General features: G+C 36.8%; 1 protein-coding gene across 1 annotated transcript; it reads right to left on the reverse strand.

Annotated features, from left to right (window-relative positions):
* Positions 1-15,274: 15,274 nt before the first annotated feature.
* Positions 15,275-16,210, reverse strand: LOC115304674 (olfactory receptor 6C2-like). Its single transcript, XM_029954947.1, has one exon. The coding sequence runs from the start codon at positions 16,208-16,210 to the stop codon at positions 15,275-15,277; it is 936 nt and encodes a 311-aa protein (XP_029810807.1).
* Between the last annotated feature and the right edge of the window lie 1,042 nt (positions 16,211-17,252).

Below are 17,252 nucleotides of genomic sequence, written 5' to 3' on the forward strand. Positions count from 1 at the left end.
AAAAATTATGTATAGCCTCTTTAATAGTTTTCTACTAGTTTGATTTAAAAAAATAAAAAAATTTGACCTAGTTCAGAAGGTTGTCTGAATATCACAGTGATTTCCAGAATCAAGTGAAAAATTATGTAAAGTAATTCATAATACCTTCTGTCTAAAGCTACTTTGTGTTTATTGGCTGTTAAATGGAAGCAGTGTATTTCTTTTCACATCTATTCTCTTGAAATCTCCATCTTCATAACTCCTATTTTTTAAAATTACTGAATAGAAAAATATCTCTCTAGGAAGGTATAATTGGACAAAAAGAAATTGATATATAAAATGTAGCAAAATGAAGGCCATAGAGTGAAGATTTCTCTCTTTCTAGAGATCATTCATTAGTCTTTTTTCCCTCAACTTATGCATTGCTATATTAGATTTATATTATTAATAAAAAATAGTGGACAGATTTAGGTGCATTTTGTAAGTAGGTACCTTTTATACATTTTGTATTTCTTTACCAAAAAAATGATTAACTAAAAAAAAAATCAAGCTACTTACAAACATCTGCTTTTGATTACCACAAAACCACCTTAATTTACAATTAAAGATAAAAGATCTAAACTCTAAAGCATTTACCTTAATTCCTGAGTTTTCTTATATTTTCTCCTAGGAGGTGAAAAAAAGGCAAAAAAAAAACAACCCTAATAATGGATTATGAATGTACTCAGCGCATGGACTATATTGTTTCAGTGAGCAATTGAAAGGAAAATGATTTTAAGTTGTAAGTTAATGCAAAAAGATGGACTATATGGTGTAGTTTTATAAATTTTCCTCTTTTCACCTCACCCTTGTATGTAAGTTTGAACTTAGACCAGTTCAGGATTTGGGTACTAATATATTTGATTTTATTTTAAGATAAATTCTCTAGCCTTACTGTGAACACTTCTTAATATAAGTGAAATTTATTCTTATATTCTTTACATTTGGAAATGGAAATGGAAAAAATCCAGGAAAATATGATAAAAGGGTTATTATATCCACTAGGTAGGGGGATATTTCACTGTTAATATTGTATGCTAAAAATGTGAGTGTTCTTATATTGTTTAATTAGTTGCACACTCAAGGGATTTTATTGATAAGGGAAAAGAAACAAAACAATACAAAGAAACCATTACCCAGGGATTAATAATCAGAAGATACTAATGATATTTGATCAAACTAACTTGCATAGAACATTGTAATAGAATGTGAAGGGTCAGTATCTGTGACAAAACAAATAAGAGCATTTAGTGGGTCACAACAATATTAATTTTACTATTCCATAATTAACTTTAATATTTCAGGTTGGAGGTGTATAATCCCATTAGGTTTACCACACTTAAAATCTTTTGTTTAGGAAGCCCTTATGAAAATGGTTGCAAAGTTACTCATTTTATCAGTGTTGTGGCATGCTTCAAGGTAACTGACTTGGGGATCCATCATCTGAGAAAATAAAGCCCGCCAGAATGTGGAAAGCAGTATCCTAAGATCCCAAAGAAACATTAATAAATGAAATGAGATATGAGGCTAAGTGAAGATATGACAGTTGTAACCAAGGAGTCTAGTGGCATTGAAGGAAGGATGACAGCCGGACATTAGTGACTTTAAGGTATTTCTCTGAAATGTGTTAGAAAAATAAAAATATTAACAGTAAGGGGATCCCAATCCTTGTCTTGTCACATAGGAAAGAAATAGAAAACCTGTGAGTTAGAAAAGAAACCCAGCCTACCCTGCTAACATACCTTAGCACAGAATGGTAAGGGTTGGATATTTGCATGAACAATGAGGCCATCAGGAGGCACAAATGGTGCTGTTGGAAAGTTGTACCAGGAAAACCGAGTTCTTTTTCTTCATGATGGCTTTCTTCCAGGCACATAATAGGCACTGTTTCTGCTCATTCCTACTAGAACAAACTGTAAAAATAAAATTCTCATTACATGATTATTTGTAGCTCTGACTTACTTCCGACTGTATCATTCTTGCGATGACAAAGAAGAGATTTGATAAATCCAAACTTTAAGTTCGTGATTAACTGAGCCTGAGAGATTTGAATTTATACTAAAATAATTCTAAAAGAAGATATCATAATTCTCAACAACGAATAAGCTAGCCTTTTTGTAGAAAACATGAGAAAAAAGGGACATATTAATTATGTCATAGTTGGAAGGAAAGGAAATATCTGAAGTGGAAGAGCAAATATTCTTTTATGAAATTGAATTCTTAAGGAATACAGAAACACTAAGAAATGAATAATTTGTGTTCAAAGCATAGATGAAGGCGTTCCAGCTATGAAGTAAAAGATAGGATAGGAAAGGGGAAAATATAAATTTTCATAATGGTACCACAGAAATAAAAGTATAATTTCTTTTTTGTTGTTGTCCTAGAAATATCAGCATTTATTATGTCTTAGAAAATCAAAATGAAAGATTTTCTAGCCCCTCCTCTCTGAACAAATTTTGAAATCCAAGGAGTGGGTCAGCAGAAGGTGGTAGTGAATTGTTTTATTCTTTGTTAAGTTTTTCTCCCCTGCATTTATTGAGTATAACTGACATATACCATTGTGTAAGTTTAATTTTTTTTAACATTTATTTATTTTTTGAGAAACAGAAAGAGACAGGGGAGGGGCTGAGAGATAGGAAGTCACAGTATCCAAAGCTAGCTCCAGACTCTGAGCTGTCAGCACAGAGCCTGAGTTGGGCTTGAACTCACAAACCGTGAGATCATGACCTGAGCAGAAGTCTGACCCAGGCGCCCCTTACAGTGTGTAATTTTAAAGTGTACAGTGTGTTGATTTGGTACACCTATACATTGTAAAATGATTAGCAGCTAAATATTAGCTAATACTTCAATCATGTCACATGATTACCTTTTCTTTTTTTGTGGTCAGATCATTTAAGAGCTACTCTGTTAACAACTTTCTAGTGTATAAAACAGTATTATTAACTATAACAACCATGCTGTACATTAGATCTCCAAAATTTAATTGTCTTATAAGTGGAAGTTTGTACCCTTTGGCCAACATCTCTTCATTTCTCCCAAATTCCAGCCCATGCTAACCAAAATTCGACTCTGTTTTTAAGAGTTTTGCTTTTTCGGATTTCACATATAAGTGAGATTAAGCAGTGTTTTGTCTTTCTCTGTCTCATTTATTTCATTTAGCATTATGCCTTCAAATGGCAGGATTCCCTTTTTCATGGCTGAAGAATATTCCATTTTATATATTTCACTATATGTTCGTATATACATATCCATATATGGTCATATCTCCTTTATCCATTCATCTATACATGGACATTTAGGTTTTTTCTGTATCTCAGCTATTGTGAATAAAACTGTAATGAACACGGGAGAGCAGGTAACTCTCCAAGATTCTGATTTCTTTAGATATATATCCAGAAGTGAGTTTACTGGTTTTTCTTCTGCTTGGTTTAGTCTGTTGTTGAAGATTTTTGTTGAATTCTACAGTTTTGTTATTGTATTCTTCACTAGGATTTTGGCTTTTTTTTTCCTTTTTGGATGGTTTCTATTTCTTTGTTGTGCTGTTTTCCTCTGTTGACCTCATTTTTTAATGCCCTATTTCCTTAGTTTTGTTGAGTCATCTCTCTCTGTGTCCTTATGGTTCACTACACTTCATCAGGAGGAATATTCTGAATTCTCTATCAGCCAAGTCACATATTTCAATTTCTTTGAGGTCAGTTATTGGAGATTTATTAGTTTCCTTTAGTGATATCAGGTTTATCTGATTCTTCATGATCCTGCATCCTTGCATTGATATCAGCACATTAGAGGAAACTGTCTCATTTTCCAGGCTTTATTGGTTCTGTGTGGCAGGAAAAGACCTTCATCAGTCAGGCCAGCCTGGGGTTATGGACAGGTCACTGAATATGGAGTGCAGCAGGCTTGTTATCAGGGCTATAGTTGGTCAGGCCACTGCCTGTGCTCTGTGGTTTGGGGGGACTGCTGGCTGGACTCCATATCAAGTGAGGCTGCTGAGTGGGCTCTGAGTCAGGTGGGACCACCAGCTGGGCTTTGCAGTCACCTCTGGTTGCACAGTGTCATAAGCTCTGTTCCTTGGCAGGGCAATGCTGCTGTTTGTACTCTGTGACTGGGCAGGACTGTGGACTGGCTTCAATAAATGGTCCTTGTTGGGTGGGGTCTCAGGCTGTGCTCCCCAACTGGTTGGCACTCTTGGCTGGAGTCCTTGTTCAGGTGGGGCCACAGACAGGGCTTTGCTGTCCAGTGAGGCCTCTGTGACTAGATGGGGCCATAGGTTGTGCCTGAATTTGGGCAGAGCTATAGGCTGGCCTTCCTGATTGGGTAGGCAGCTGGCTGTGCTCTGCTGCTGGAGGAGGGCACTGGCTGGGTGCTCTGTTGTTGAGTGGGGCTGGAGACTGTGTTCTGTGATTATAGGGGCGGTCACCAGCTGTGCTGTCTGACTGGATGTGTCCAAAGGCTGTGTTCAGCAATCAGGCATGGCCAAAGGCTAGGCCTGGCAGCTGGATGGGCTTGTAGGATGGGCTCTAGGGCTAGATACTACCATAGATTTGGCTCTCAGACTCCCCAGCATCTCTATTCAGGCTCTCTTGTTTTGTGGGGCCAGAGGTTATTCTCAACAATTGGGCAAGGTTTCTAAGCCTGGGTCCCTGCCTGAGCAGGGCTGTTGTATGGGCTCCCCAGTTGCCCACTTTCTCTGGCCAGGATTCCTGGTGGGGCAGGACTGGAGGCTACGTTCAACATTTGGTTGGGACTTGCAATTTGCTTCCCTGCCTAGGTGGGCAACAGAATGTGCTCGGTGGCTACCAGGCATTTTCAGCCAGGCTTTCCAGTGAAGCAGAATTGTTGGAGTGGCATTGAACTTCCTTCCCTGCCCAGGAAGGGCTGTAAAATGGGTTCTGTAGCTGGTACCACCTGTTGTCTGGGAACACAAATCAGGCAGACTTCGGTTGGGCTTCCTGTGCAGATAAGGCCACTTTGAGATGGGCCTCCTTTCTGCTTAAGTGTCACTGCTATCAGGACCGAGGTCTGCAAGACCTGAGGGATGATGACTATAAATCCCATTCTCATTTTCCATTTCTATCTGATACCCAGTGGTCTAGTCCCACAGATTCCCCCAGGAACCCTTGTAAAGTGAGACTCAAGTGGGGCTCCTGGGAAGCATTTTACAATGTTGACGAAGCTTGAAGTCCACCTTGGGCTGCTTCTCCCTGGAGAAATCATAGGCCAGGGTGTGGGGGATGGGGTCTTCTTGGTGTAGTGTCGATAAAGCCTGAGGAAAGGGTGATGCAGCTAAAGTGAAACCTGTTAAAGTTTGATTTTCCCTTTCCCCACCACGGGGTTGGGACCCCTGGAGAAGCCTCTGTCACTCCTTGAGAGTCCTTTCTCAAGAACTTTGGGTGTCATAAATCCAAAACGAATTAGAAACTGAGCATCAGACAGCATAAACTTTATTCAATGGCCAAAGAATGGAGAGGTGGGGATCTAAAATCGCAGATCAACTTCTCATTTGGGGTGTGTTCAGAGCAGTTTTGTGGGGTTAGAATAAGTAGGACAGAATCATGCATATGATTTTCTGGAAAGTGGCATGGCTCTTCTGGAAAGGGGGTGCCACCTCTTTTTCTTCCTAAAATGGCTCTGTTCAGTACTGTCATGGCTCTTGTGGGTGTGTCATTTATCATGCTAAAGTATTATAATTAGCATATAGTATAATTCTTTGGAGATTCATTCAGGTTGTTGCATGTGTTAGCAATCTTCATTGCTGAGTAGGATTAAATGGTATGGATTTAATCAGGCACCCGTTGGAGAACTTCTGAATTCTATGAGTTTTGGCTGTTTTGAATAACGATGTTATAAATATTCATGAATAAGTTTTTGTATGAGCGTGTTTTCACATCTATGGGCTACACTGTGGAGGAGTGCAGTTGTTGGGCTAGATAGTAGACGTAAGCAGTAGCTTATAAGAAACTGCAACACAGTTTGCCAGAGTGGCTATCCCGCTTCATATTCTCACCAACAATGCCTTAGTGATCCAAGTTTTTCACATCTTTGCTAGACTTTGATATTGTCACTTTTTGTTTTTTAGCCATTCTGAAATGTGTGTGGTGATAATGGCTGTAGTTTTAATTCATTTCTCTAAAGGTGGTTGATGTTGAAATATTTTCATGCATTTATTTGCCATCTATATATTTTATTTTGTAGAATATCTCTTAGTGTCTTTTCCTCATTTTAAATTGGATTCTTTATGTTTATACTTTGACTTGATGTTGAGAATTCTTTATATATTTTACATACTAGTCCTTTGTTTGATAGATGATTTGTACATTTTCTCCTAGTCAATGGATTGTTTTTTTATCCTCTTAGCAGTGTGTTTTACAGAATAAATACTTGTAATTTTGATTCAGTTTAATTTATTTCCTTTTCATTTTATGGATTGTGCTTTTGGTTTCTTTCCACTGATTGTTCTCTTTATGTTGCCCTAGAATGCAGCAATGTTTTTTTTTGTTTTGAAATAAAAATTTTTAAAGTTTGTTTATTTCTTCTGAGAGGCAGAGAGAGAGAGAGAGAGAGAGAGAGAGAGAGAGAGAGAGAGAATCCCAAACAGACTCCAAGCTGTCAGCATGGGGCAGGAGGTGGGGCTCAAACTTCCAGTGAGATCATGACTTGAGCTGAACTCAAGAGCTGGAGGCTTAACTGACTGAGCCACCCAGATGTTCTTTCAAAATAAAATTTTTATACTTTTACAATTTTCATTTGAATCTATTATCCACCTTCAGTTATTTTTTATATAACGTGTGAAGTTTAGGTTGAGGTTCTTCTTTTTGTTTTGTTTTGGTCTGTGGATGTGCTCTTGCTCCAGTACCACTTGTTGGAAGGCTATCCTTCTGCATTGAATTGCTTTTGCACTTTATAAAAAGTTAAGCACATTGATGTGTGAGTACTTCTGAGTTCCTCTTTTGTTCTGTTGATCTATGTGTCAGTCCTCTGTGAATAGCATGAAGTTCAGAACACGGTAACTAAAGACAAAGTCTTGAAGTCTGGTGGGCTAACTCCACCTACTTTTTCTTCTCTTTTCCAAAATAGTTTTGCCTGTTTAGGTCATCTTGCTTCTCCGTACAAATTTTACATTGATTTTGCCCACATATGTAAAAAATCTTGCTGGAATTTTGATATAAATTGCATTAAAATTTTATGTTCTGGAAGTGTATAAATAATTGAATATTAACAACTGTAATAGGCAAGTGCTTTTGGAAATACAGCATTTGATAAAATCTTTTCAGAAGCTGATTTCAGGCATAAGTAGCTTCACTGATAAAAGATCTGAAAAAATGTAAGGAATAAATAACATCAAATTTTACACAACAATTTCCAGAGCATAGATAAAGAGAATTTCCTTTTCTAGTTTTATGGAACTAGCATAACACTGATATCAGTAACTGTCAAGTTAAAGAAAATAAGTTAAAATTATAAACTAATCTCTCTTTGGCATATGGCAAATTAAAAATGTATTAACAAATTAAATTTAATGATATATGAAATTGATATTACATCATGACCAATTTGAATTAATTCTAAGTTGTGACATTGATTTGGTACTAGAAAACAAATTAATGATTCATTATATAAACAAATGAAAATCATATGTTAATCTCAATAGGTTAAAAACAGCATTTGATAAAATCCTCTACTCATTTATCAGAAGATCTTGACAACCTTGGAGTATAGGGAGTTTCCTTAATTTGATTCAGAAAACCTAAGAAGTAAAAGTAAACTCTCTAGCACATGTCATATTTAGTGGTGAAATATTAAAAGCTATCCCTCTGAGGTGAGAAAAAAACTACTCTCATTATTTATATTTACAACATTGTATTCATAGTTTAGTCCAATTTAAAGGGGCCAAATAAAGAAAAGGTTAGCCAATTGAAAAAGGAAAAATAAGTGTTACTTATTATAGATAACAGATAGGTATAGATTATTGATTGATATAGATATACACATACATAGGAAATCCAAATGAATCTAGAGAAAATGTTAAAATTAAACACTGACTTTAGCAAAGTCACTCGGGTCACATACAAATATAAATTGTATATTTATACTCACAGTGAAGAATTAGGAAATGAAAATAAAATAAAATGCTGATTCTATTTACAGTGACATAAAAATATTAAATACTGGGTCACCTGGATGGCTCATTTGGTTAAGCATCTGACTGCAGCTCAGGTCATGATGTCACTGCTTGTGGGTTCAAGCCCTGTGTTGGACTCTGTGCTGGTGTTGTGCAGCCTGTTTGGGATTCTTGCTCTCTCCTCTCTCTCTCTCTCTCCCCCCCACTTGTGTTTTCGCTCTTTCTCAAAATAAATAAATAAACTTAAAAAATTACCAAGGAAGGAATCTATTAAAACATATACAAAACTGCTGCCCTGGAAACCCACAAAAGAATCAGTTTATTATATGAAACTAGAGTGATTTTTATTTTATTTTTTAATACTTTTTAATTTTATTTTTGAGAGAGAGATAGACAGAGTGCAAGCAGGGGAGGCTCAGAGAGAGAGGGAGACCCAGAATCTGAAGCAGGCTCCAGACTCCAGGCTCTGAGCTGTCTGCACAGAGCCCTGTGCAGGGCTGGAACTCACAAACCAAGAGATCATGACCTGAGCTGAAGCCAGATTCTTAACTGACTGAACCACCCAGGCGCTCCTAGAATGATTTAAATAAAAGGAGAGGCAAAACTGAAATCAGGCATTTAAAAAAGGCACATGAAACGATGCTCAGCGTCACTCATCATCAGGGAAATACAAACCAAAACCACACTGAGATACCACCTCACACCGGTCAGAGTAGCTAAAATGAACAAATCAAGAGAATATAGATGCTGGTGAGGATGTGAAGAAAAGGGCGCCCTCCTACACTGTTGGTGGGAATGTAAACTGGTGCAGCTGCTCCGGAAAACAGTGTGGAGGCTCCTCAAAAAACTATCAATAGAACTCCCCTATGACCCAGCAATAGCACTGCTAGGGATTTACCCAAGGGATACAGAAATGCTGATGTATAGGAGCACATGTACCCCAATGTTCATAGCCGCACTTTCTACAATAGCCAAATCATGGAAAGACCCTAATTGTCCATCACCTGATGAATGGATAAAGAAGAGGTGGTATATGTACACAATGGAGTACTACATGGCAATGAAATCTGGCCATTTGTAGCAAAGTGGATGGATCTCGAGGGTGTCATGCTAAGCAAAATAAGTCAGGCAGAGAATGACAGATACCATATGTTTGCACTCATAGGTCTAACAGGAGAAACCTAACAGAGGACCATAGGGAGGGGAAGGGGGAAAGAGAGCTGGAGAGAGAGAGGGACACAAATCATGGGAGACTATTGAATACTGAAAATGAACCGAGGGCTGAAGGGTGAGGGGTAGGAGAGAAGGGGGTGATGGTCATGGTGGGGGGCACTTGTGGGGAGAAGCACTGGGTGTTATATGGAAACCAATTTGACAATAAACTATTATTTAAAAAAATAAATCACCATGAAAACACCAGTAGTTGATGAAATAATAAAGGGTCACTCTGTCCCTTCTTGATACTGACACTGTTCCTGTGTGGGTACCATTTCCACAGAAGATCATAGTCTGTCATTGCTACCCCACGACACACACAGGCAGTTCATTTGGGGTAAATGGATTATCCAACTGTGTTTTGTAAGCAGCAGGCACCTCTCATAACTCTTTCTGAGAACATATGGAAAATTAAAGTTTACTAAATCTTATTTGTCTTTGAGTTTAAAATTTAGAAGGCAGTGTAGAGCCTGTGTCAGATCTCTTGTCCTTCCTACTCTCACCCTCTATCAAAAATAAAAATGAAAAATAATTGAATTCTTAATTATATATTGTTTATGATAAAGAATGCAGACATGTCATTCAATATTTAACTATCTTAACTTCTTATCACAGGATTTTTAAAAATTTCAAACTGTATTAAAGATTCAAAATTTAATTTTTTGATCTAGCCGCGACGTGTAAAACTGATGTCCCACAACAAAGAGTATTAACAATGATCTTGCAGAATCCAATATATGTAATGGTAAGAACTGAGGATAAAGTAGAAGTATCTTTTGCTGATAAAAAGATGTGAATAGCTATACATAGCCATGTATTAGAAAGTTCAGTGTTGTAACAATGTCAGTTCCGTCCCAGTTTATCTATTGAATCAATGTGATGCAAAAACCTAGCACTTTAATTTTAAGAAATTTCAAAAGCTTATTCTAAATTTGGATGGAAATGCAAAGGACAAAACATAGCTACACAATCTTGAAGTACAACGAAGTTGGAAGTCTTATGCAAATATCAAGATTTCTAAAGCAACAGCAATTAAGATGTTGTGATATTGGGACAAGAAAATTTTAAAAGAAGAAATGGGCCAGCAAAATAAAATAGAAATTCCAGGAACAGATCTAGACTTATTTGATTACCTGAATTAGGGCAATTTCACAGCTGCAAGGAGAAAGGAAAGATTCAATGATTAATGCCATGTCAATTGAATAGTCGTATGGGAAGAATGAATGAAATTTAACCCCTACATTATGCCTTAGTATATAGTGACAGTTTATCATAGTGCTTGTACTGTTTTTCTGTCCAACTGGCAGGTTATGAACCACACTGGAAAAAATTTTGTTAATTCTGCCAATTTTAATCAGGTTTATATGCATAGATCAATGAATGAATGAAAGAGATCTTACAGTTACTAATTTGTCCACCTTGAATTTTAGACACTCAGGATCCAGAGAAATAATTACTAGGTGGGACTGTGGAGCCATTGGACCTACTGCAAGATGGTTGGGTGGGATTCTATCACTTGGCTTTGAAACAGACAAACTCTACTTGCATTTGTGTTCTGTGGTGTCAGAGTCAGTTCCAGCAAAGACCGAGAGGTCAATTTTAACACACCTTGAAAAAATTGGGGAGTGTGTTTTTTCTAGGTCTAGAATTACTCTGATAAATGACCATACCCCTTCTTGGGGAAGGATTGGCCAGAAAGCTTTTGTTGGTATTTTCTGTGACATTGCAGGATCCTTCCTCAAGAAGACATGGACTCTCATTCAATAACAGGTTTGACATTGGAAACTGGCTCAAGTATGGAAACTGGGTAAGAGACTATGAATTCCCATTGAGGCGGCTTCCCTCAGTTTTCTTTTGGAAAGTTATTGATTACACAGATTAAATAATACTCTCTTTTGCTGCCCATTTCAGTCTTATTCTATTAGATATCGTCAAAGAGCTCTGTAGGTCAGTGACCCTGTATTTCCATTCCCAGATAAATGAAAATTAGTCCACCTTGCTCTTGACAGTGAGTGTTGCTGCCTGGCTGTTGATACTCTGAATCTTATCATTGACAAATAGCAGGTTCCCTTGCCCAAATCACTGATTTACAAAGAACAGTCATGACTAAGGTCCCAATGATGCTGATGTTGCTTCTAATAGAACATAGCTTATTTGTTTTGTGAAGAGAATTTCTATTGGCTTCTCAGAGCTCGTGTGTTCTCTGGTCTTAGTTGGCAAATCCAATCTAACTTTTAGAGACTTTGGGCACCATTTATAAACACTGTGTTAAGCCTCATTTACTGTAGGTTCCAATGTGTCCAAGCTTCAAGGAATCAGACTAGCATTACATTAGGACTAGCTCTAGGTGCTTTCACCAGGATGTGAAATTATGAGTCCTTAAAGAATGTTCCTTTATCAGTAGTCTCTGCCTTATTCAACATTTTATTTAACTCTTACTCAAGTCTAGTATTCTCATGGTCCACTCTTAGGTGTGTTATCTTGATTCCTACAGTACACTTTAGCTATTTTGATGAATAATTATTTTCCTTCTGTAGAAGGGAAACTACTTCCATAGGAAGGCCATGTTGTTATAGAAGCCACGATTTGAGGTGAGGGCAGATTTTAAGGAAAGTAAGGATCATCTTCCAATGAATTGGCTTCAGATGAGGACTATACATATTCCAAGGAGGAGGAGGCTGTTATTTTCTAGCAAGGGATACTGGACCACTTCTTTAAGTCAGAGAGTGTAGGAGAATCTAGAAGCTCAAGATTCTTAAGCACAGTTACTCAGATATTTCCATTCTAGTCTGGAAACTCAGGATAAGAGTAAAACACATGCTTCAGAGTTCTTCCACTAGGAAGGTCAAGGGAGAATGTGTATTTATACACTAATTCATCTCAGTCATGTAATGAGTACTGCTCTTGAGGAGTTTTGATTTTAGACACTTCTGCGCTGCCCCAAAGATGGGCACAGTAGACCTATGGGGCCATAAAACAGACCCTTGGCCCTATGTATCTTCTGGTAGTTGGACGTCAGGAAGTCTGGCTCGTGCCCATCACAGCAGGTAGGATGAGAAGCTATGCATGGGGTATTGCAGCATCTTCCATGGGCCTCACCTAAGTACAAATGTTCTGAGGACATATATGTGTACATGCAGGAGGGGGACATACACTGTAAGTCTCAGTGAACCACTGGCCAGAAATGCCAATATGGAACTCAGGTTTGTCAAATTAGGGTTTTCAGTAAAATAGGCAAGTCAAGGAAATGTGCAGAAGTTGGCTTTTAATTTATGCCATTTGCACATTAACTTGAGCAGGAATACAACTGTCTCCTCCTGTGAAAGTTTACCTTGAAGAAATTTCTAAATCTTTCCTAGAAACCTTTATTAGAATATATATATAAATGTACAGCCTATATTTATATTACATATTCTCTCTATATTTATGTATAAATATACATAGCAATATATACATATATATTTATAATATAAACTTTATCTGAGAAGATGGAATAAATTTGACAGTCTAAGCAATTAAAATCCTCAATCTCTTTCTATAATTTCCTAGTGCCTTTCCCTAGAGATAATGAAAGATTTTCACAGTTCTTTTATGAATCATTATTATGCAAGTAGGGGGTTATTTTCTCAATGTACTTACTGATGCACTAGTTAAAAAGATAAAGGAAAGCTTTTATTTTAAACTTTTTAAGGGTTTGAGGAAAAATATCACTTGTAATAGGAGAGCTGTTGAGTCAGATACCTTAGGATTAAATGGAGTCTCAAGTAGCTGCCCAGTCTCAGTTATTTCATTTTAAACAATTAAGATGAAATTAGTATCTACATACATAGACATTGTGTGTATAAAATAACCCACTTAAAGTGCTTAGTCCAAGGAAAGGCATGACATAAATGCACAAAATATATTAGCTATTAACATTAGGATATATCTTTTTAGCACTTTTGGACATTTTGAGGAGAATTAGGAGATTAGGTGAAGGCAGCCTGGAACTGAAAAATGCAAGAAGCCTAGAGCCATGCTTGTAGTCCTAATTACTGTCAGAGCTGAGCGTCTGGGCCCACAACACTAGAGTTCCTATAGCTGCAGAATGGACCTGACCCCACAAGATAGTCAGAGAAGTTTCCAGCCTCTCTATGACTCTTGGCAGATCAGCGGATACCAGAAGTCTTCATGTAGTTTGTTGATTTGATTTTCTTAATTTCTCCCTGAGAGCTTTTAGAGGGTCCTAAAAGCCTACAAGTTTTTAGAAGACTGAAAAATAAACCAATCGCAACAGAGTAAAGTGTTGAATTATTAAAAATGCTGCTTCATGCAAGTAGGGAATTCAGGTTTGTCAAATTAGGGTTTTTAGTAAAGAAGGCAAATCAAAGAAATATGGGGAAGTTGGAAAAGGTAGTCCAAGTTAGTTTACAAGTTTGAGTCAAGAATATTTTAGAGCAAGTAGATCAAGAAAGATAGAAGAAATGATAGTGGAACTATTGATGCATTGGGTAGCAGAGGATGCTACTTCTATTAGAAGAATCTCTGACAACATCTGACAGCATTCTGCTCCCTACCACCTGTTCTATTTGATTGTAATGTCTTGTTTTGAAAGAAGTGTGGTCCTAGAGTCATAACCATATTATTATAAAAATATTCAATACTCTTTTAAATAAGGTTAGTGTTATAAGGCTCATCTTCATTCCAATCTCCACTTGTTGATATGATAACCTAAAAAAAACTTTATAATTTTGTTGTGCTATATACATATTTAAACAAAATTATTGTTATTTTAGCAATGCAATGTTGCATTCATGTGATGTGTTCTATTTACTAAGGCTTCCATATATGTTGTTGGTTTAATTTTCTTAATTTCTCCCTGAGTACCACACACTTCCTTCGATTTGCTATTGCTTGCTTGCTTGCTGAAGTTACAATACAGATTTGAAAAAACAATACGTCCTTCAGGTTTTTGGATTCTTAATTCATTAACAATAGACATACTGATTCCCCAAACTCAATTACCATTTTTGTCTTAGAAAAATAACTTCTTAGTCCTTTTGAGAAGAGTTTTTATCACTTTGTTTATGAAACTTATTTGTGATCTTGCTAATTTCAACATTATAGATGAATTCTTCATGATCTATATATAAATTTTATGAATTGCTGTTTTGGTTGCTTTCATGTAAATTTTGTCTCAGAATTCTTTGTTTTTAATGTTTATTTTCTTTATTTTGAGAGAGACAGCAAGAGAATGTGCGAAGGGGAGGAGCAGAGAGAAAGGGAGAAAGAATCCCAAGCAAGCTCCATGCAGATGTGGGGCTCAAACTCACAAACCACGAGATCATGCAAGCACAAATCAAAAGTTGGATACTTAATGGACTGTGCCACCCAGGCAGCCCTGTCCCCGAATTCTTAATAGTGACAGAGATTTATTTTTACATTTTGGGTATACATTTTTTTCTGTGATATATGCTACTTGTGGGCATGATTATTGTTGATTTTGTTCTGTACTTTATTTCAATTATTTAGTATGAATTAGTGATTTTAATGAATCAAGTCATTATTTAAGAAAGTATGGAGAGAATAGTTACAGTGAGCACTACTACTTAATTTTTAATTGTAAGTCTAATACTTTATAACATTTATATTTATTCATATTTTGTTTTTCAAAATCTTGCTTGGTTTGCCCTTTTTATAAGGCTGGATGTGATATGGTATTTTGTTCTTCATAGACAATTAAAAAATCAAGACTAGACATTTACAAGAGGCGACCTTACTAAGGAAGGGGAAAAGTACTGGATATAAGTAACATGTTGACAAATTTAATTTGAATGGACTTTAGATTTGGAAGGAACAAATTATTTTAGGAGCTTAATGATGTAGGCTTTGGGAAGCCAAACTCTTATGAAAACTTGAATCATCAACTTTAACATTCCTTTATTTCTTGGAAGATAAGGCAATCCTTTTGATTGAGTCATTGAAAGCTTGTTTTACTTGGTTGTTTCTCAAAGTATAAATAAAGGGGTTCAACATAGGAGCGATGGAAGTAATTAACATTATTACACCCTTATTTATGGCCACTGATTCCTTCGCTGAAGGTTTGACATAGAGGAAGATACAGCTGCCATAAGTGATAGAAACCACAATCATATGGGAAGAACAGGTAGAAAAGGCTTTTTTCCTTTGGTGTGCAGAAGGGAATCTTACAACAGTCTTGATTATGTGTATGTAGGAGAGAACCACACAAAGAAGTGTTGTGATGAAGGTCAGCACAGCACAGACTATAACCATCTGCTCAATGACCCATGTGTCTGAGCACGAAATCTTAAGAAAGGGGGATACATCACAGAGAAAGCTATCAATGACATTTGAGTCACAGAATTCCAGATTTTGGCTCAAGCTAAATGGTGGGAGTATGATTACCAAGCCAGCCATCCAACAGCAAAGGATGAGCCGTCTACAGACCCTGATGTTCATAATGATGGTGTAATGCAAGGGTTTACATATGGCCACATAGCGGTCATAGGACATGGTACCAAGGAGAAAAAATTCAGTAACTCCAAAAAGATCAGTGAAAAATGCTTGAATGGCACAGGCACAGTAGGTGATAGTCTTGTCACCTGTTGATAGGTTATATAAGTATCTAGGAATACAAGCTGATGTGAATAAGATCTCTAAGAAAGAAAAATTTTGTAGGAAAAAATACATCGGTGTTTTAAGGTGAGAAGACACTAATGTAAGTGAGATAATAGCCAGATTCCCAGTTATACTTAATAAGTAGGTAAAAAATAGGAAAATTAAAAGTAGACCCTGAAGCTGTGGATCATCTGTTAGTCCCAGGAGAATGAAGGTTGTTATTGTATGGTTTTTCATCTCTGACTTCTGACTTCTGTCCAGTCTGCATGAAAAAGATCAGTTATTTTATGAGCATATAGGGCTGTCAAAGTTTAGTAGTGATGAGGTGCCTGGATGGCTCAGTCGGTTAAGTGTCTGACTTTGGCTCTGGTCATGATCTCGTGGTTCATGAGTCCGAGCCCTGCGGTGAGCTCTGTGCTCACAGCCAGAGCCTGGAGCCTGCTTAGGTTCCTGTGTCTCTCTCTCTTTCTCTCTGCCCCTCCCTCATTCTCTCTCTCTCTCAAAAATAAAAACATTAAAAAAACTTTAGTAGTGATAAACAGTGACAAAGTCAAGCAGGTAACTGGTTCACTTGAGATTTATTTTTCAATTTGGTGATTAATATTATTAATATACCGGTGGACTTAGTTTGTAAATATTCTTCTTGTAGTTTTTGAAGTGAAACTTTTAAAGCTTATTTATTTATTTTTTGTAAGGAAGAGAGAGAGAGCATAAGCAAGGGGAGTGGGCAGGAGAGGGAGAGGGAAAATCCAGAACAGGCTCTGCACTGTCAGCACAGGGCCTGACATGGGGCTCGATCTCATGGACTACAATCAAGAGTCAGACTGAGCCACCCAGGTGCCCCAAGGCAAAATTTTTTATAGATCAACTTACTTGGACCACAATCCAATAATTCATGGATTCTGTATCTCTGTTGAATTTTTCAAATTTATTTTAAAGTTCTGTCTATATTATGGATTGGTTTAATTGATAGTGCATTGTGATATCAACAATGTTAAAATTTTCTTTTAGTCCCATGCATTCTTCTCTATGTTTTAAAATAATTTTTAAAAATTTGAGTATAGCTGACTGAGAATTTCACTACTGGATATTTGCCTAAAGGAAATAAAAAACACTAATTCATAAAGATAAATGCACCTCTACATTTATTGCAGCTTAATTTATAATAGGTAAGATATGGAAGCAATTTAAGTGTCCACTGATAAATGAATGGATAAAGAAGATGAATATAGTTCAATGGAATATTACACAGCCATTCTCGTCTGTTTTGAAGCTGAAA

Source organism: Suricata suricatta, chromosome 10 (assembly GCF_006229205.1).
Source record: "Suricata suricatta isolate VVHF042 chromosome 10, meerkat_22Aug2017_6uvM2_HiC, whole genome shotgun sequence".
Classification (NCBI taxonomy): domain Eukaryota; kingdom Metazoa; phylum Chordata; class Mammalia; order Carnivora; family Herpestidae; genus Suricata; species Suricata suricatta.